Genomic DNA, 19571 nt, shown 5'->3' with positions numbered 1-19571 from the left:
TAATTTACCTAAAACAGAATATATCCCTCTTAATGGTACAAGGTGATTACTGACGAACACGTGTTCTAACTATAATGTCGTCGGGGTGCAGAACATTTCCGTCCCCTCGTAAGGTGCCCTCCTGCCCCGGACGCTCAGTTTCCCTTGCCTCCTCCTTGGGCAGTTAGTGATGGGATTCCCAACACGGAATGTAAGGTTTTCCTACTCTACAACTTTATAGAACTGGAGTCCTAAGGTACTGGTTCTTCTGCACATGGTCCTTGCTATGGAGTGGCTCTCTGCTTGGCTTCAGGGACCCATGCTTTCATTTCCATATCTCCAGGGCAGGATGTCATCCTGCTGGGCTTCCTCTCTATGGTGTGTATCACCAGCTAGGGCAGAGACCCTCATGTAAAATCTTTAAGGCATTTCAAAAGTAAATACATATAAAAGTGGCAGGGAAGGGGTGCCTGGATGTCTCAGTCGTTAAGCATCTGCCTTCGGCTCAGGTCATGATCCCAGGGTCCTGGGATCGAGTCCCACATTGGGCTCTCCGCTCAGCGGGGAGCCTGCTTCTCCCGCTCCCACTGCCCCTGCTTGTGTTCCCTCTCTCACTATCTCTCTCTCTGTCAAATAAATATAAATACAATCTTTAAAAAAAAAAAAAAAGAAAAAGAAGAAAAAGAAAACTGTCTTTTTTTTTTTTTAATTAAAAAAAAAAGTGACAGGGAAGCAAAGAACCTGCCATTCCTGCTTCCTTTCCTGGAACCTTCCCTGCACCCCCAAGTGCGTGTGATAAGAAGTAAAGTGAAATTGAAGTGCGCTGAGAAAAAGCTCAGATTAGAATCTGCACAGTGAATTTTATTCTAATTAATAGAAACCTAACACTTAGCCTGGAATGCAGGAGCTAAGCTAGTGACTCACGTCAAAAGGCAAGTTTGTTTTTAATTATACAAGAGTTTTAGAACAACAGTACCACCGCTATGACTATTTAATTTTCATATTTCACACATGTGCACACAGACACGCACCCACACACATACACACAGAAGATGTTTTAATAAGTCTGGGTACTTATTCTTTCACGATAATAAGGCACTAGAAGGAATGGATATTTAAACTGCTCTGTCAGATGTTCTGAGTCCAGAGCTTGAAGTGTGGTCTCTGTGGTGTCCCTAAAAACAGAGCCATCTGCCATGGGAGGGCAATAGGAAAGAAAACTCTAATTCTGGAGCCAATAGCTTCCACTCCTAAAAGCAACAGGGCTCTGCAGGAACGTCGCCCACATCTGCAGGTTGGGGCACAGGACACAGGCGTCCAGCTTCTCCAAACACTTCAGAATGGAAGTCCGTGCTGCCCCCCAGAATCCGTGTGCCGCAAACCTGATGCCCAAGGTGATGGTAGGAGGAGCTGGGGTCTTTGGAAGCCGATGAGGTCCTGAAGGCAGAGCCCTAACAAGAGAGGCTCCAGACAGACCCTTTGCCTTTTCTGCAAAGTGAGGACGGGGTGGGCGAACGGCCAGCAGCCTGTGACCCGGAGCATGGTGCACACACAGCCCCGCTGGCCTGGCTGGCCCCTGAGAGCGCACTTCCAGCCTCCAGAGCCCTGAGAAATCAATCCCTGTCCTTCAGAAGCATCCCTCTATGGTATTTCGTGCTAACAGCCTGCATGGACTAAGCTGCCAGAGGAGGAGTGACTCTCAGATCACACATCCTCCTTCCAAAGGCAAGGGAGAGACAGCACTGTGAGTCGAACTCCAAGTGCACTTTTCAGTTCTTCTCCCAGCCCCGCTCCCCTCCTTCTCTGACCTCATCAGAGTGCCGGGAAAGAAATTCCCCCAAAGATACTCTCCTCCATGTCCATGCAGGCTGAGTTTCTGGGAACTGTTTTTCGTGGGGGCGGAGGAGGGCGGGAAACAAAACAGGATGTCTGTGCGGGAGCCCTGGGCATTTCTCAACGAGCGCCCACACCCTGCTCAAAGGGAAGGTGGGTAAGCTTTCAGTTTCAGATGCGCATTGAGGCTGAGAGAGAAGAGCCATGGCTGGTGAGTGTCCCGCTGGCTGAAAGGGCCTGTCTGGGGGAACAGGGGCGCTGCTGGTCTTTAGGTCTCTGGGACTGTTCCAGTGGGCACAACAGGGGGTGGGGGCCACTGGGGGGCAGGCGGGAGGGCAAAAGGAGGGCCCGGAGACTCCCTACAGCCTGAAGAAAGGCAAGGCCAGGACCAGGAGGGAACCGGGGGACTCCGCTGGTATCCTGGATCTGCTCTGTGTTCCCAGCTGAATGTCAAAGGCTCTGGGGTGATAGAGGGTATAGAAGTGGCTCAGGAAAGGAAATAGGACATCACTTACCTTTTTTTTTTTTTTAAAGATTTTATTTATTTCTTAAAGAGAGACAGAGCGAGAGAGGGAACACAAGCAGGGGGAGTGGGAGAGGGAGAAGCAGGCTTCCCGCCGAGCAGGGAGCCCGATGCGGGGCTCGATCCCAGGATCCTGACCTGAGCAGAAGGCAGAGGCTTCATGACTGAGCCCCCCAGGTGCCTCTAACTTCATTATTTTCTTGTGTGGAGCTGAGGCAGGTGGGGCACGTGGGGGCCAGTCCAGGTTTTCAGCGGCGAGTGGCCGGAGAGGACCTCTGTCCTCAGACTGCTCAGTGAGTGACCAGGGTCAGTGCTGAGGGGGCAGTGAGAGACACGGGGGTCTTCAGGGCTTGGGGGGGAGGGACGTCTTTCCAATCGAATCTGAAGCAGGCTACTCCTTGGAGCTGGCGTGAGGGGAATGAGACTGTTTTCATGACTTGAGGAATCCTTGTGCTTCGTGTAGACAAGATCCTGAAGGACAGACGGAGGCTGTTTGTCAGCTCAGTGAGCCCCGGGACCCTCAGCAGCTTGCTGGATGAGCTCTTAGACCAAAAAGTGCTAAACCAGGAGGAGATGGAGAGAGTGCGATGCGAAAACGCTACCACGACGGACAAGGCCCGGGCTCTGATCGACTCCATCATTCGGAAAGGGCCACAGGCCTGCCAGATTCTTATTGCTTTTATTTGCGCAGAGGATTCTTTCCTCGCAGAGAAGCTGAAGCTCTCAGGTAAGGGTCAGGGCACAGAGGGCCGGTGTCCTTGTGCCCAACGTTTGATTTCTTTCTCGCTCAGGTTAGTTTGCAGACAACTTCCTGTTTCCTGGCTGCAGGGCCCCATTTCTGTATCAGGGGCTGGACCGCAAGTGTTCTGCTTCCTTTTTGCTCCCGGTCCTTTGACCTCAGCAGCCTTCTTCTGACTGAAGCTCTTCTCCCGTTCTGAGTGTGCCACAGCTCCTTTGTGGGACTTCATGAGCCGGTCTGAGAAGCTTCGTACTTGATTCTCCAGTCACCCAGGCGAAGCACCGACTCAGTCTCTCTCTCTCTCTCTTTCTGTCTCTCTCTCTTGTTAAAGTCCGGGGCTACCTGGGAACTTTCGTAGTCATCTCACATAAAGACTCGGATACTTTTTCTAACATCTCTCCAAAATCTGGCTCTCCAAGAGCAACAAAATATATTTAGGGATGGTGGAGCCCTGGGAATAAATTCAGGGCCTACAGAAAAGTAAGCGTTTTAAGTGGACGCTTCCTTCCAGTTACCTCTTCACATATTCCTCTGAGCAGGAGTGTCCACTAGTGTGGCTCTGGGCTGCAGAACGTTCTGTGAGGCCCAGCCCCTGACCTCCAGTCCTTCTAAGAGCCCGAGACCAGGGGAACGGCCCCTTCTGTGGTCACTTAGTCCCTCCACACTCCAGTGGAGTCCAGCCCCTGGTCTCTTCAGCATTGGCTAATGCCATTTAGAAAGCGATGTTCTTTGAAAACGAGAAGCCCTTTTTCCTGGGGATTGGTTGAGGGCTCTGCCTTCCAGGTGACATAGCAAACATCCGTGGATGGATGGTGAGTTTCTCATGTTTCTTTCAGTAACTTGTTCACTTAACAAATCCTCCCAAATTAAACCAGTGAAAAATGGTCAGGATCTAGAATACTTTCACAACAGCCAGAGAGCTCACCCTGCCCCCGTTCCTCTCCCTGCAGAGTCCTAGAGGCGCTTGTCCAACCCACCAGGATACTGCAGCCCAGGGTCCACCTCTCTAGTCATCACAAGATGCCTCCCTGGTCAGGTTCGACATGGCTTCATCTCTCCCTCATCCATCCGCCAACTGTTGTAGGTCCACAGGCTGTGACAATGAGATAGAATATTTGGATGCACTTTAATGGGAGAGATCTTTCTAAAATAAAGTTCTTGATTTAAGACCTTCTTCCTGTTGCCGTAAGAAGGCCTCCTCCAGAGAATGTTCTGGCATTCACTGATGCTTAATTGACTCCAGTCTCGAGGGGAAGGATGGGAGAAACTGTAGTGTGCTGCCTTCTCCTTGACACTTCGACTCCCCTCCATTCAGAGGAGGGAAATGGACCATATTTTGTCTATGGAAATCCTGTCTTCCATAAGTACTACAAAATGAAGATCGGGAGGCATTTCTCATGTGCTAGCTTATGCCAATTCTGAAAGTTTCTGGAGTAAGCTTCTCGGGTGGGTGCTGTCATACTGAGATTCTCATAAGACCTTCAACAAATTTAAACTCAATTCTTGTCCTTAAAATTGACAATCATAAAAGTGATCCAAGAGGATCGATGAACAGGTTTGGTGATTTTATGCCTCCAAACACTGTAACTGCAGCTTCCCACTGTTTTCCTCCTCCAGCTATGGCTTCTGCTACCTAGTAGGATGGATGCAGATTACGGAGGTGATGGTCAGGGATCCCAGCACGTGCGTCCCCAGAGGGTGGCCTTGGTGGGTGGGAGAAGTAGTGTACTGATCAGAAGCCCACAGATGATTATGAAGACGGTTCGCATGAGTATCCTGGCTTGTTCAGTGACACTTGGGAAACAAACTTCACCAACTGAGGGTCGGCCAAGGGTCACCTCATTCTCATTTTCTGCTGCGATAAGTCTTTGCAAAGCTGAGTGTCCATGGGCACGTACCTGTTCTTTTTCGTTTTCTCTCCCAAGTCCAGGCCAGCTCTGAGTTAGACCCTCAACATGGCATGCCCGTGTCAGGCAGCAGTGGTCACCCCAGGAGCCATCTTGAGACAGGAGAATTAAGAGATCTCTTGATTCTCCCTCGGATGCTGTCTCAATACCCCTTCATCTTAGAAAGCAGAAATGGGAGAGTCACTTGCAGACACTCCTTTGTTCTGCATCCGGGGGAAAGTTCTGGTATCTCAGTGACAGGTGTGGTTCTAGGAGGCAGGCCTGCAGAAGGTGGGTTCACTAGGGAGGGTCTAACACATCAGGCAAGATTCTCCAGAGACGATAAACCACCATTTCTGTGTTCTGAATCTTTCCTCAGGTCCGCCATCTGGAAGTCAGCTTAACACAGACTCTGGAGTAGCAACTCTTCCTGCACCAGGTAATGGTATTTTCCAAGCAAGAACATTTTCTGAACCTCATCTTTCCTGACATTAATTCTAGGTTCATGGGATGACACCAGGGTGAGAGGGTGATGGGTTACTCTCATGGATTGATCCCAGGCCTTTCTCTCTTCTTAATCCCTGCTTTAGTAGAAGCCAACCCTGTAGTTTACTACCACGTTCATACGCCCAAATCTAAACGCATACCAAACCTGACTACCCGCTGGAACCCCACACTTGACTCTCTAGTACCTACTGAACACAGGCACTCATGGTTCCCTGCGGGAGCTGAGCTTGTCGTCCTTCCCCTGCCTTGCTTCCCCTTCCGCTTCCCCTGTCCTAGTTAATGGCACCACTATCATCCAGCTATTCAGACCAGAAACCTGAAATAGCGTGGGTTTTCTTCTTCTTTACTTCCAACATTCCAGTGGTGGCCAACCTTACAGATTCCTCTCTCAACTCTAGATTCCGCCCTCCACTTTGATTTCTGCTACTATATTTCAAAATCCCAGTTCTCACAGTGGCCTATGGTTCTTCAGCTGTAACTCTTACTATGTTTGTCTTGTCATTAAAGAATTAAATCTATCCTTTTCTTGCACTGGACTTTAAACTTTATGAGAAAATTAGACACATCTGATTTATTTGTAGATAAGATCCCATCACCGTAGTTGACTCAGTATGCATGCAATAAATGTTTGTTAAAATAGTATTTCACTGCATAATTTCATCAAAATTGCTAGTGGGCTAGGTCATGAGAAAAAGATCTGACATACATCAACTGTGTTATAGATCTTGCTCTATGGACTGTTTATAGAGGAATGAATAAGACAAACAATGTTCCTGCTTTTACTGATCCCATAAAAATACATGAAGAACAAAGAATAGGTATTTAAGGATTTCTACCATCAGATTAAAGCTCGTCAAAAATTTAGGGATGGAAATGACATGACACACAACCGTATCAGCTAATATGATCCCAAACAGTAGTAAGTTAACCTGGTGTTAAGTTAATCTACCTTACTGAAAGATTAGTCATCAGATGACTTTTTAATTAAGAATTCTTATTGAGATAAGATCTTAAAATATTAGAACTCTAGACACATTCATTCATTTATTCATTAATTTATACATTCAGCAAGCATCTATGTGTTTATAAGTATTTTAAGCACAAAGATGTGGGAATGAGATGTGGGTACAGAGATAAGGATTCAAAGACGTTGTACTTTTACCAAGGAGATTCAATATAAAAGAAAGAAAAGATCCTAGCATCTAGTGGAAAAAATGTACAGTTTTAGGCAATAACATGGCCTTTCCTTGGAGCATATATTACAAAAGGATCGTCATCACTGTGAGAAAGAGAAATATGAAAGCAGTAGATGGCCAGGAAGTTAGTATTAGGCCCAGTGTCATAGAAGAAAGATGAGAAGCTCCTCCCAGAAATCTTCAGTGGGGATGAATCATTAAAACATGGCCCAGTGTGAATTTGATGGGTCCAGAGAACTCAATGGAGATAATGAAAGAAAATGTACTTCATGGGGCAGATGGCGAAACAGTTAGAAAGCCTTTGCAGGAGTTATTTCCCATCATGCAGAACTTTCTAGAGACAGGGCAAAACTCTTTAAGCTGTGCCTATCGTTGAAAGAGTGTTTGTATTTCTGACAGAAGACAAACACAACAAAAACCCATTTAAGATTTTGGACACTGTGGGCAAAGAACTCATTACTGGTGTTTTGCATGGCTTATTGGAAAAAGATGTTCTGAAATTGGAGGAAGCAGAAAAGAAAAACAATTTTATATGCTAAACCTGAAGACAAGCCTCGGGTCTTTCTGAAATCTGTGCGACAGAAATGGCAGGAGGCAGGTCAAGCCCTTGTCCAAACTTTCATTAATATGGGCAAATATTCCACCAGTGTAAAAGGTAAACTGAAATCACTTAATGATGGGTGTCTCAAATTTTCCAGATTCTACTTAACTCCAAGGCCCCTCCAGGGTCCTCCATAATCCCGCCATCTTTCCATTACTAACATATAATTTTTACTAAACTGGTCATCATCCTTTGAGAGGCCACCTTGCCTTTTGTGGGAGGGGACCCACTTCCCAGTTAGCTAGCAAGTTAGGTCCCTGTGCTTCTGTTACTTATAGAAGAGCGGATTGTGGACTCTGGGGACTAAAGGATATCTGCACGTGAACCCAGATTCTGCCCCTGTAGACACTCCATGATTTCATTCCAGCTTCTTCATCTCACTGGGCATCAGTCTCAGCATCTGTGACATAGTGACAATTCTGGTAACTTTTTCACAGGCGAGGGACATCATGGCGGACAACTCTGAAGACAGTAGCCCTCATCCAGAACTCTCCTCTGAGCTCCAGACACACTTAGCTCTAGCTGCACAACCAACGTTTCCAGCCAAAGACTCCATTGACTTCACAAACTTAACGTCTACAGAGTTAAACCCTTGATTTCCCCCATCAGATCTGTTCTGCTTCTAACCCTTTCTATCTCGGTGGACAGAATGATAATCCAGCAAGTCTCTCTGTCTAGAGCACAAGTGTTTTCTTCACAAGGGAAGAGTAGCTCTCGGCAGAGTGCAGACCACACAGGAGGCCGGGAAGAAACACAGGATGAACACGACACATAACGAACAGGCACCCAGGAAATATTAGTTCTCACAAGTATTATTTCACTTCTAATGTTTAGATCTTTTTAGTGCTTACTCATTCCCGTGTGTCACAAAAACATGATCAGGAGAACAGCTGACAAGTGCCCAATCTATTAAAACTCTTGAAGATTTCTGACCTAGATTGAATTATAAATATTACTAGAACCTAAATAGCCTCTAAGTCAAGTTCACCAGCGGCACACTTGATCCGCTACGGAGGTTAAGTTCAAACCCTAGCCCTGACATCTCAGAGTTGATCAATAATAATAACTATAATAATAAATAATAATAAACTAAAGGCAATAGAAAACTCTAGCTTTCTCACTGTACCAAATACGCTTTTTCAACTAGTCCCTCATGGGGAAGGGGTGCCCACCAGGACACATGTGCTGGTCGGACAGAGCTCCAATATGATGACCTCGGCTCTGTTCTCATTAATACATGAGCTGGTCCTTATGCAGGCTTATCATTTCCTCTTAAATCGGGGATGGAATGGAGACAATTTTGAAAAAAAAAAAAAAATCCGAGATCACTCAGCAAATGGGAATTGAAACTGAAGTCATAGGAGCTTCGAATAATCTGAGGCCCCCAGGAATCACCATGAACACCAAACTGAAAAGTTCAGGCTATCGGCAGAGTCTGAGGTGGCACCCGAAGCCTGGGGAGCTGGGTGAGCTGGGCTACTGACGTACAGAAAGACCTTGGCTGGGCCTCCTGGACATGGATATCATTCTGATTCATTTCATTTAACAAACTCATATATGTACATACGATGCAACAGGCACCGTTAGACTGAGGAATAGCTATTTGGACGCCAACTGGCCAAGAGAGATGGCTTTGTCTTACGTTGCATCAGTTTCTTCCTTTTTGTATCACTTTAAGGGGTTTCTTGAGCATTTCATTAAGTAATTGAGAAGAAAGTTAAAATTTTTATCTGAACTCCGAATTCTCTCATTTCTTTTTGTGTGCCTCCAGGCGAATGGAACCCCCTTTGGGCAGCAGGCTGCACTATAGCACTTATTATGTTGTAACCGAGGGACTCATTTTCATGTTAACTAAATATGAGATAGAAATCCTATCTAATCCCCAATTTTATCTGCAAACGCAGTACCTGTACCCAGCCAGATACAACATGGTCATTAGGAACTGATGCTTATTAATTAGGATGTTCACCAATCCTGGAAACAGAGGTGACTTCTGCTGGGAAACGTACCCTCTGACCAGAGACTAGCCCAGGACCCTGGACGACCTTGCATTGGTGGAATCTTCTGGAATACAAAGGGAGTGTACATGTCTCTGTTTAAGAAATGTTCAGAACATCTAGCTTCCTTAAGAACTTACAATCTGCTACATCTACAGAGGTTGGGTTTTTATCATTCAGTGTAGAAAGACATTTATCACAAGAATGTGATTTAAAAACTAATGGAAACGAATGAATGAAATAAGAAAAAAGTGTAAAATGTGAAAACTGAAAATTTTATACAAGATAACATTGCTTTTGTCGTTTAAGTAAAAGACTTCTTGGTTGGCTTGTGTCACTGAGCATGAAAATTTATTCCTTTAATGGACAAACACCTTGTTACATTAGCTCTTGGCAAACTGCTCAGTTCTGTCTATGAAGAGCTCTTCCTCATTCCTCCAAGGGTGGGCTCAGGACTTTCCCGGCTTCTTGCACAGTCTCAGTTAAGGGAGGCCACGCAGGGTCTGACAGTCCTACATTTCTCTAGGAATTAGGTCAGGATGAGTCAGAGACAAACTTCTCCACATGGTAGGAGGGATTTTCTCACATTGGAAAAACACAGGTCGAAAACTGTGCTGGTTGGTTCACATGTTGGGGGCAAGGACACCCAGAGTATGTTAGGGTCACTGACAGACAACCATCTGGTCAACCCTGGAATGTAGGGCTGGTTACTAGAGTTTCTCCTTTAAGTCACTGACCTCGCAGCTGGGTGAGGAGCCACCGCGGCCTGTCTCCTCCACGAAGGTCACAAGTGCACACAGTTGGAGATTCCGCTCCATGCGTGTGTGGGTGTCTGTCTGTGCCACGTGAGCTGGGAGTGGACTCAGGAAGGCACTCTCTCTTAGAGCAGAGCTGCCAGCCACACCCAGTGACTCTGGGCCGGAGCCATGACCAAGTAACACATGCTGAGAGGATGTGATTTTGCATCCTATTAATTAAATACCCTATTAATTAATTTTACTGGTTTCTTTTTTGTTTCTGACCATGGACATGACAAAATTTTGAATGGCACATGTGGCTCAGTCTCATTTCTAAGGGACAGCACTCCAGTAAATCTTAACTCAGGCAGTTCTTGCTCAGAGACCATAGAAGCTCCACATGGACAAATGAGAACCCCAGAGTAAGACCACTGGAAAAATCAAACTGTTTTTGCTGAATATAGAAAGGCTAAATCTGATCCCAAATTATGAAAGTATTTTCCTCAGAATTCTCAGAAACCTACACTTGCATTTTCAGGGGGATCTGCTTCCTCTACTAAATCATCCTGTTCTTTCCTACTCAAAATACACCTCCTTACACTAGAAGTTGGACATAATTATAACCCCTACGCGCTGAAAGATCTTCCCATCATCTCCCTCCTCTGTCAGTATTCTTAAGTGAAAATTGGGTCCCAAAGGCAGATATCCTAATTGATGATTCATGCTATATCCTGCAGCTTTTGAGGACACCGTGCAGCTTTTGGGGCCACGTGAACCAGAAGAACCTCCCAATACGCTCAAGCTTTGTCCTCATGAAGAATTCGTGAAACTCTCTAAAAAAGAGGCTGCAGAGGTGCTGTGCTGGGTCCACGACATTGAGAATAAGAGAGAAACAACTGTTCCCACCACACAATTTCCTAAAACACTGATGGCAGAGTTGGGAATGAGGAGAGTGGCAATCTTATCCTTAGATGCTCTGAGCAAGGAGGAAATCATGTGGACCTCACACAGACTCCGATTCTCTTTCAACCCCACGACAGAATGCAGATGTCTCATCTTGTTCATTTATTTGTTCTCGAATCTATTTGTGATTTAGGACAACTTTAGCTGTCATTACTGAAGCGAAGTATTTATGAGAGAATATGGCTGAGTAATGGTTGTTTGCATTCTAGTTGAAAAGCCTAGACATGAAGCATTTTCTAAAATATAGTTAAAATCTGCATAGCATTGTATGTTGATGTGTTTTTAAGAAAAAAAAAAAGTACCCAAATAATAATGTTACCGAGGAAGAAAGACCACTCATGTATTCATTTCTAGCTGGAGCCAGTGGCAAGCGTCTCCTGGCTTCTACAGAATTGTATCTGAATCTTGAATGTGAAGACAGACTTGACTAGGTAGAGAAGAGAGAGGAGAGGGTAGGAAGTCTTCTAGTCTCCTGAAGATTCTTAAGGAACCATCCCAGCTCTTTACTGGGTCCTGCTGTGGGCTCTTAAAAGATAACTTAGCTCCCGTCTGCACTTCTTACTACTGCCAACTCAATCCATTACAAAGAGATAGGAGAGCAGGGTCTTCTGGTACAGGATAGAGGACTGGGCAGCTCAAGGAGCCCTTAGCGCAGTAACAGTGACCAGCAGATGAGGGTTTCAAAGGAGCCTGAGGTAAGTCAGACTCACCGTATGTCTGTTTCCTGCAGATCTACCCAATAATGGAGAGAAATGATCGTACTCGGCTGGCTCTCATCATATGCAATATAGAGTTCGATCATCTTCCGCCCAGGAATGGGGCCGAAACTGACATTGCAGGGATGAAGAATCTGCTGGAAGGCCTCGGCTACAGTGTGGACGTGAAACAGAAACTCACTGCTGAGGTCGGGGCCCCTCACCCGCCCCTAAGTGTATATTCAACGCACATCCTACTACGAACATGTTAGCTTCAGCATGTTAGGCAAACACCTTGACATCCTTATGTGTGTGTGTGTGTGTGTGTGTGTGTTAAAGACATGGAAGTAAGAAACATGTCTTTTTTGAGCTCTAATATCGTCAGTTCCATAACTGGGCAAAGTGGCTGGCATGTGTATCTAGACAATCCTCAGTTCCAAAGCGGGATGTTTAGGAGTCCGTCCCAACAGTCCCAGGAAATCCGAGTGTGATGTTAGTGTCATGGCAGTGTACTCACCATTACGTGCCCAGTCCCAGCTGGGTCCTAGGGTCTCTTCCTGGCACTGGGCACAGGTCTGTGAATGAGATGGGCAGCTCCCAGCTCCAGTGCTCTGGGCTTGCTTGGTGTGGGATGATCGTACCGAAAGCAAAACAGAACGTGTCACAGATTTGGTACATCCCTGGAAGAGTGAAAAGAAAGTTAAAAGTAAGTAAAGAGAAAAAAGAACAAGGAAACATGGCAGCAAACTAGTGAGTGGGGATCCCAGCAAACCTGATGTTAGATGGGCTCTTCAGGGAGCTAATACGGAAGCGGACCCATGAGTCTGGGAACCGCATGCCCTGGATAGCTGGGGATGACCTGTGTTCTGGATCGGAGGGGAAGCCACACAGGAGCCGTACAGAAACACCAGGGCAGCTGGAACCTGGGGGAGGCGAGGTACGGTGAGAGAGGAGTATTTGTACATCAGAGGTTTGATTTTATTCTAAGCATAGAAGGGAACGGTTTTACAAGGGTACTGGGAGGACGCATTTATGACACAAGACTCCTATCAAGTACTGAGAGACGGAAAGGAAAAAGTATGTAGGTGACAAAAAGTGACCATAAAATGTATGAAGAGGACAGTTTATGTATCACCATCAGGACTGGAAAGTTCTACCCACTGCTCCATTTTAGAAAGAAAACCCATCCTGGAGCAAGCAGTGCCTGGAGGCATAGTGAGTGGGGCGTTCTGGACGATTCTTACGCTGCTGCTTGTGATAAGCAGGAGGTGAGACCAACTGAAATGCTTCTCCTAGCAAAGTAAGATCTGGTGGTTTTTTCCAGGGTATGGAGTCAGAGCTGCGGGCCTTCGCCTCCCGCCCAGAGCACAAGTCCTCGGACAGCACGTTCCTGGTGCTCATGTCTCACGGCATCCTGAGCGGAATCTGCGGGACGGCGTTCAGCCCGGAAAATCAGGATGTGCTGCCTTATGACACCGTCTTCCAGATCTTCAACAACATCAACTGCCACAACCTCAGGGACAAACCCAAGGTCATCATCATCCAGGCCTGCAGAGGTGGTGAGTTCTAAGAGGGAAACCCCAGAGGTCATGCCAGTGTCTGCTGAGAACAGTGATGTGTGCTTTGCTTCTAGAGGAGACGATCTTAGACCCCATTCGGGGCAAACAAACTAGACTGAATTAGCAGGAAACTTGCCCTAGGGGGCTAACATCAGGAGCATCTGTCCCATCAGTGGACACATTTCTGTTCAACTCAAGAAGACCACTAGCATTCCTAAATAGAAGTTAAACACAAATATTCAAATCCTGGAACAAAATGATCTTAATGAGGGCTTTCCTTGTTAACGTTTTACATTTTGACAATCTCTGGCTTGAGAAGAATTTCCTTTGAAAGTGAGCATAGCATGTACTAGCCGCGTCTTTTTTCCTCAGGCATATTGGAAGGGAAATGAGTGGGAAGGTGTGGGAACAACAACAACAACAAAAACCCAAAAAACAAAAAACTTTTCTCCTGACTTCCAACTGTCCTTTTGCTTTGTGGAGCAGGGTTTTGGGGGAAAAGGAAACAAACATAACTTAGCTTAAAAAATGTAACCACGCTCTCTGAAATTAGGCAAATAAGGCTTTAACTTCTGCTGTCTTCCTCACAAACGGGCCCTTCCAGTTTTGCGATGCTGTCAGCGCTCACTGGCACATTGCTGAAGGACCCTAGAGAAGGGCAGAGCGCTGTGTGTGTGTGTGTGTGCACGCGTGTGCGTGTGTCTAACTGGTTGGAATAACTGCTTAGCAACAAAGTTGTGGGCAATTGCTCTAGTCATCCTGAGAGGCACACAGTGTGCAGAAATTTGATGTCTCCACAGAAAATCTTGGGGAAGCGTGGGTCAGTGACTCGAAAGCAGCCTCCGCCGACAGCTTTTCCCATCAACCTCTGCTCCTGGAGAGTGACGCCATCCACAGGGTCCACGTGGAAAAGGACTTCGTTGCTTTCTGCTCCTCAACCCCACGTATGTGTCTTTCCAGGGCACACAGGGATTTGTGGGCCTGAGGGGACCCCTGAACGATTCTAGAAAATCAAAACAGGCTCCGCACAGCAATGATCCGAGGCAAATTTTATGTGTTGTCGATATTGTTTAAATCTTGTCTCATCTGTTCTATGGAGACGAAGATTCTGTTTTTTCCCTTTACTTTCTAAGATCGTACTTTTATTATAAGGGTTGTGCTTTCGAGTCAAAGGTACACCAAACATTAAAACAACCTAATGCAAGGAACCTCCTTTCCCATATATCACCTTAAAACAAATGACTGATTCCTTTTTCTACTAAATCCATTTAACAGTTTGAGGAGAGTTTTTCTGGATCCTGGGACTGGCTGCCCTTTCTCAGAGGATCATGCAAGCCTTCCATCACACACCCCAGCCCAGTGTGGATGACCCCCCCGCTTTTTTTTCCTTAAAGATTTAATTATTTAACAGACAGAGATCACAAGTTGGCAGAGAGGCAGGCAGAGAGAGAGAAGAGGAAGCAGGCTCCCTGCTGAGCAGAGAGCCCGATGCAGCGCTCGATCCCAGGACCCTGGGATCATGACCTGAGCCGAAGGCAGAGGCTTTAACCCACTGAGCCACCCAGGCGCCCCATAGATGCCCCCTTTAAAACAAGTAGAAAGTGATACCTTGGGGCGTATTTGATGTACTAACAGTAGAGCAGTGTTTAGTTCTTGACCTCTATGTAATCATCTGAAGAAACCTTACATTTGGGTGTTTCTAAGTTGCAAATTTTTATTTTCAGTCTTTTTAAACCACTTTATAGAAATATGACTGACATCTGCTAGGACTTTATGAGCTTGGAGATAAGAATATATCTGTGAAGCTATCACCACAATCCATGCCATGAACGTATCCAACCCCTCCAAAAGTTTTTTTTCGGTCTGTTCACCTATTTTGTTGATGACACTATGAAAGACAGCACAGTAATTAGTCTGTAAATGGCCACCTGTGTAAATGTGGTGACAGTCTTGAATCCTTCTGAGCTTCTAGCTTTTCCTCTGTAAACTGGGATAATTCCAATGATCTCTCAGACCTCTTTTGGAAGCCAAGTGGATAACAGAGGGCACAGAGTTAAAAGTCAGTCAGTCCTAACAATACGATAGGATTACTGGGTCATCTTTTGCAGTTCTGATGGGCTGCCCTGCTAGTTCAACCTCTGCTAGCTTTTTATTTGTCTATTTGCTTCCTGTCTGTAAAAAATGAGTTAACGTAGGGTTATAGCTCCTTCTCCTAAAGACACCGAGATAACTACCAAGCTATACTTTAGAAAAACTTTAAGCGAAGTAAGAGTGAAGGCCCCAGTCCAAGGCTTACCACCTCCTCTCTTCATAGATAACGTATCCTGGAGACACGTCACAAAGGGATCTCTCTTCATTGCACAACTCATCACATGCTTCCAGAAATACTCTTGGTGTAATCACCTAATAGAAGTATTTCAGAAGGTAAGCTTGTCTTTCCTCTTCTAGTCATTTGTCTGTTCAGGAAGCCTTTGCCAGGTGACAATGTCGGAACTGGTCAGGCAAACACAAGTGGAGTGGGACCTGGTTCCTGCCATCTAGGTGTTTAAAACCTGATTGAGGAAAAAGAAAAAGAAAAATGTCAGTGCACTATAGCAAGAGATCAAAATATAAAAGAAATAATATAACATATAAGTTTGTATGTCATGGGGTATAAGTTCTTAAGTTTCAAAGAGTGGGAGGTATTTGCATTAATTTTCATTGTTTACTTTATAAATAAATATGAACTTGCTGGCATATTTGTGGGCTCTCTCCTGGTGACAAAGGGGTGAAGGAGACACGTGTGACCTTAAGGTTCTGTAGCAGGTACGTCGTTTGTGAGACACACGGTCACTGAACAAGTAGGCCAGCAAACAAATGTGTGGTTATGGATTGTGATGGAATCTGTAAAGAAAAGTCTGAGGACATGCGAAGGGGGTGGTCCAGAAGGGGGCCTGATGCTGCTTCCCCGGCTCTGGACACTCCTTAGTGGCCCCCTTTCCCTGTTTACTTTCCTCCGTGGCTCTTCCCTCCATGCACTTAGTATATGTATTTATAGGCTCATTTTTAAAAAATCTGTATTTACTCACTCAAATGTGAATTTACGAAAGCGGGAATTTGCTAAATGCGACATTCAGGCACATAGGAATTAATATCCATTGAATGAAAAAATGCTTGAATAAATAAATAGATGTTCTCCCCTTTTTTAAGGAACAAGGGATTGCTATTAAGAACATGGAAAACTGTGGTTGTGTTTTCAATCAAAAACATAGAGAACAGTTACACTCTTCTGGAAGAAGAAGGCAATACCACAAGTAAATTGGAGAAGTCAGCAGCATGACATGAGTTGGGGTCTCTAAATAGGAACTTAGCAAGCTAAGTCCTTTGGATGAGTAGGATTTGGACATTGCACTTGGAAGGGCATTTCCAGGAAAGACTAGAAATAATCGATCTAGGTTCAGCAGGATCTCATTGATCAGCCTGTGGCAAAAGACTTTAAGTCAGCCTGGTGGCAGGGATATGAAAGTTACTCAGTGTTCTGGACTTAACAAAATCCTGGGATTTGAGTCTCACTAAATTGAGGAGTTAACCCTGGTAGACATAGAAAGTAGAGAATTCTCAAGATCCAGTTCTCATGAAGCGACCCCAGGGGAAAACTAATTGTCAGATCACAAACAGAAAACAGGAAATAGAGTTTGTAAGGGCTTGGATTAGACATAAAGTGTTTGAGAAAAAGGACATATTCTGACACCAGGTATCACTTTCAAGAGGTAGGGCAGCACTGGCAAAGAGTCTGAGTGTCCATGGGGCTGGCAGCATCAACCCTAGGAGCACCCTGAATTCCCAGAATTTTCTGGCTCATGGTGAAAAATTTTTCCTGAGAATTCGTAAGAGGCATCATCTAGCCTCTCTTTTTGTTTTTAGGTACAACAATCATTTGAAAAACCAGATGTCAAAGCCCAGATGCCCACCATTGAACGAAGTTCTCTGACAAGACCTTTCTATCTCTTCCCTGGCAACTGAAAACGGTAAGTGCCGAGAGCTGTTGGCAGGTGCAGTAAGTGGGAAAGTCATATTGGTGGTGAGGTCCAAGGACCAAGTGGCGGTTGACAGCTTAGTTGGTTCCATTAGTGTTCCTGGTTGATGTAGTTTGGTGGTTAGTTGCTGTTTTTACTCTACTTCTGTGCATCTGAATCCTACCTCCACCTCCACAATCGAGCCGTTGGGTTAGTTGAGCGAAACCAAGTCAGGAAGTAATGAACTGTGCAGGACACAGCGTAGCAATTATTAAAATAGAAATGTCCTCATGTTTCCACTGACTTGCATTCATCTCTCTCATTCCCTCCCTTGCCCACCCCTCCCACATACCGAGTTTCCACACATTGCCTCAGATCCTGAGAACATGGGAAACACAGGAGCAGGGAGAGAGCAGGACTTTGGTCCTCTGAGTGCACACGTGTCATGTCGCCGCTCTGAGCGACCGCTGCCAGATGCTACAAAAGCTACCCTGTGTGGAGGCAGACTCCGGTTCCGTACCACTCCCACGGAGCGGATCTCACCCTCGGACTGTGCTCTCACAACTGCACATGCTCTGCATGAACCCCCTGAGCACCCACCGCCACATGTAGTAGTATTGTTGTTATTATTAGTTTTGGTCAAAATATTTTAGAATGGGTATATCAAATTAGACCCCAAATTTAGACCCCAAGTTAGACCCCAAGTTAGACCCCAAATTATTTCACTTACTCACAGCTGCTTTATATCATTATAAGCAATTATGAGTCTGCCTCTCAGAAACATCACTTAAATTCTGTTTTATCATGAGGTTGATCTCAGTGGTTCAGTGTGTGCCCCTGCCATCTCCCGCCCTGGGTTTCTGACACGGTCCCAGCGCAGTTGCCCAGATACTTCAGTGTAACAGCTGCTAAGGCCTAATGAGTGCAAGAGAACTACATGGAGGAACTGGCTTGTTTATGGGACTCGTATGTATCCGGCACCGACTACGTTCCAGGTTCTGATCCAGATGCTGGCAATATACCAGGCAACAAAGCAAGTGGAGTCCTTGCTCTGAGACGTGCGCTCGAGTGAGAGGGGACAGACTCTAACCACACAGGAAACAGATCCTGCGTTGAGAGGGAGAAGAGCTAAGAGAAATGGAGGAGGTTAAAGAGCCCCAGAGGGAGGATGCTGTCGGGCTACAGATAAGATTATTTAGGCAGAATTTCCTTCAAGTGATAAAACGATATAGTCAGAACAAGGAATGGACAGGCTGTGGTGGTGGGGGGGGACCTTGGGGTACCTGTTGGGGGAAAAGTGTCCCACCTCAGGAAACAGCAAGTATAAACACCCTGAGGCAGAAACGGGCCTCACATGTCTAAAGAAGTGTCAAGAGGCAGCAACCTGGAGGAGAATGAGATCAATGGAAATGGGAGAGGCAAATTCAGAAAAGTGGTGGGAAGCCTGTTCACGTGGACCTTGGTGGTCATGTGGTAAAGGTTTCAAATGTTTTATCCCGAGTGAGACAGAGAGGGTGTTTCAAGTGCTCTTACATACGGAAATGACATAATCAGGGGCCTGGGTGGCTCAGTGGGTTAAGCCTCTGCCTTCGGCTCAGGTCATGATCTCAGGGTCCTAGGATCGAGCCCCGCACCAGCCTCTCTCCTCAGCAGGGAGCCTGCCTCCCCCCTCTCTCTCTGCCTGCCTGTCTGCCTCCTTGTGATCTCTCTATCAAATAAATAAAATCTTTAAAAAAGAAAGAAAAAAAAAAGAAATGACATAATCTAGTAACAGAGATTTCGCAAAGATCACCTGGAGTACTTTCGGGTGAGTAGACGACAATAGTCACAACTAGAAGCCAAAGGAAGTGGCAAGAGCCACCCAGAAGAGGAAGGGAATGGAGCCATGAGAAGAGACAGACTGAGGTCTTTCAGGGATTGTTGTCTTGATTCTGCTCTTTTTCTCTCCTTCAGGCCATCGCAGGCAGCGCAGCCCGTCTTGACCAACTTCGGAAAGTACCTTGACCAAAGCATGCTCATGTGACCTTTGGTATTACAATAAAAAAGAAAACAAATGAACTGTCTTTTACATCCTCTAGCAGAGAATAGGATTTCCGTTAAAATGGTGGCTGAATGGAAATCAGGTGAAAGACGTAAGCTGGATTTTCCAGCTTTATGACTCACGGGGTGTGTGTATTTCCTGGGGGAACATAACCGGCCATGACTTGACCTTAGCAATAGGGTGACAGGAGGCAGTACCTGTCCAGAGACAAGAACTATAAATTGGTCAGCTCCTCACTTATATACTTATCAGACCCTAGACCTACAGAATGATCTAGAACAAGTTTTCTAATTTATTACTTGGCCAACATTATAGATGGA

General features: G+C 45.8%; 1 protein-coding gene across 3 annotated transcripts; it reads left to right on the top strand.

The window, feature by feature from the left end:
• The first annotated feature begins 1870 nt into the window (after nucleotides 1-1870).
• LOC131834822 (caspase-1-like) lies at nucleotides 1871-19264 on the top strand. 3 transcript variants are annotated; one of them, XM_059179487.1, is made up of 10 exons: nucleotides 1871-2023; nucleotides 2799-3062; nucleotides 5340-5399; nucleotides 10736-10851; nucleotides 11692-11865; nucleotides 12981-13215; nucleotides 14016-14159; nucleotides 15530-15639; nucleotides 17119-17222; nucleotides 19164-19264. In XM_059179487.1, exons 1-9 carry the CDS (start codon nucleotides 2017-2019, stop codon nucleotides 17215-17217), a joined length of 1209 nt encoding a protein of 402 aa, XP_059035470.1. In that variant the 5' UTR covers nucleotides 1871-2016; the 3' UTR covers nucleotides 17218-17222; nucleotides 19164-19264. The 3 variants fall into 3 exon arrangements, with proteins under 3 accessions (XP_059035470.1, XP_059035486.1, XP_059035476.1); XM_059179503.1 differs by lacking the exons at nucleotides 10736-10851; nucleotides 12981-13215; nucleotides 14016-14159; ... (1 more) ...; nucleotides 17119-17222; nucleotides 19164-19264 and having other exon boundaries at nucleotides 11692-11854; XM_059179493.1 differs by lacking the exons at nucleotides 10736-10851; nucleotides 11692-11865; nucleotides 12981-13215; ... (2 more) ...; nucleotides 17119-17222; nucleotides 19164-19264 and adding an exon at nucleotides 7702-9598.
• Nucleotides 19265-19571: the final 307 nt, after the last annotated feature.

The sequence above is a fragment of the Mustela lutreola genome, chromosome 1, assembly GCF_030435805.1.
Source record: "Mustela lutreola isolate mMusLut2 chromosome 1, mMusLut2.pri, whole genome shotgun sequence".
Taxonomy (NCBI): Eukaryota; Metazoa; Chordata; class Mammalia; order Carnivora; family Mustelidae; genus Mustela; species Mustela lutreola.
Note: the sequence above shows the minus strand (reverse complement) of the source record. Positions and strands in the feature narration are given on the sequence as shown.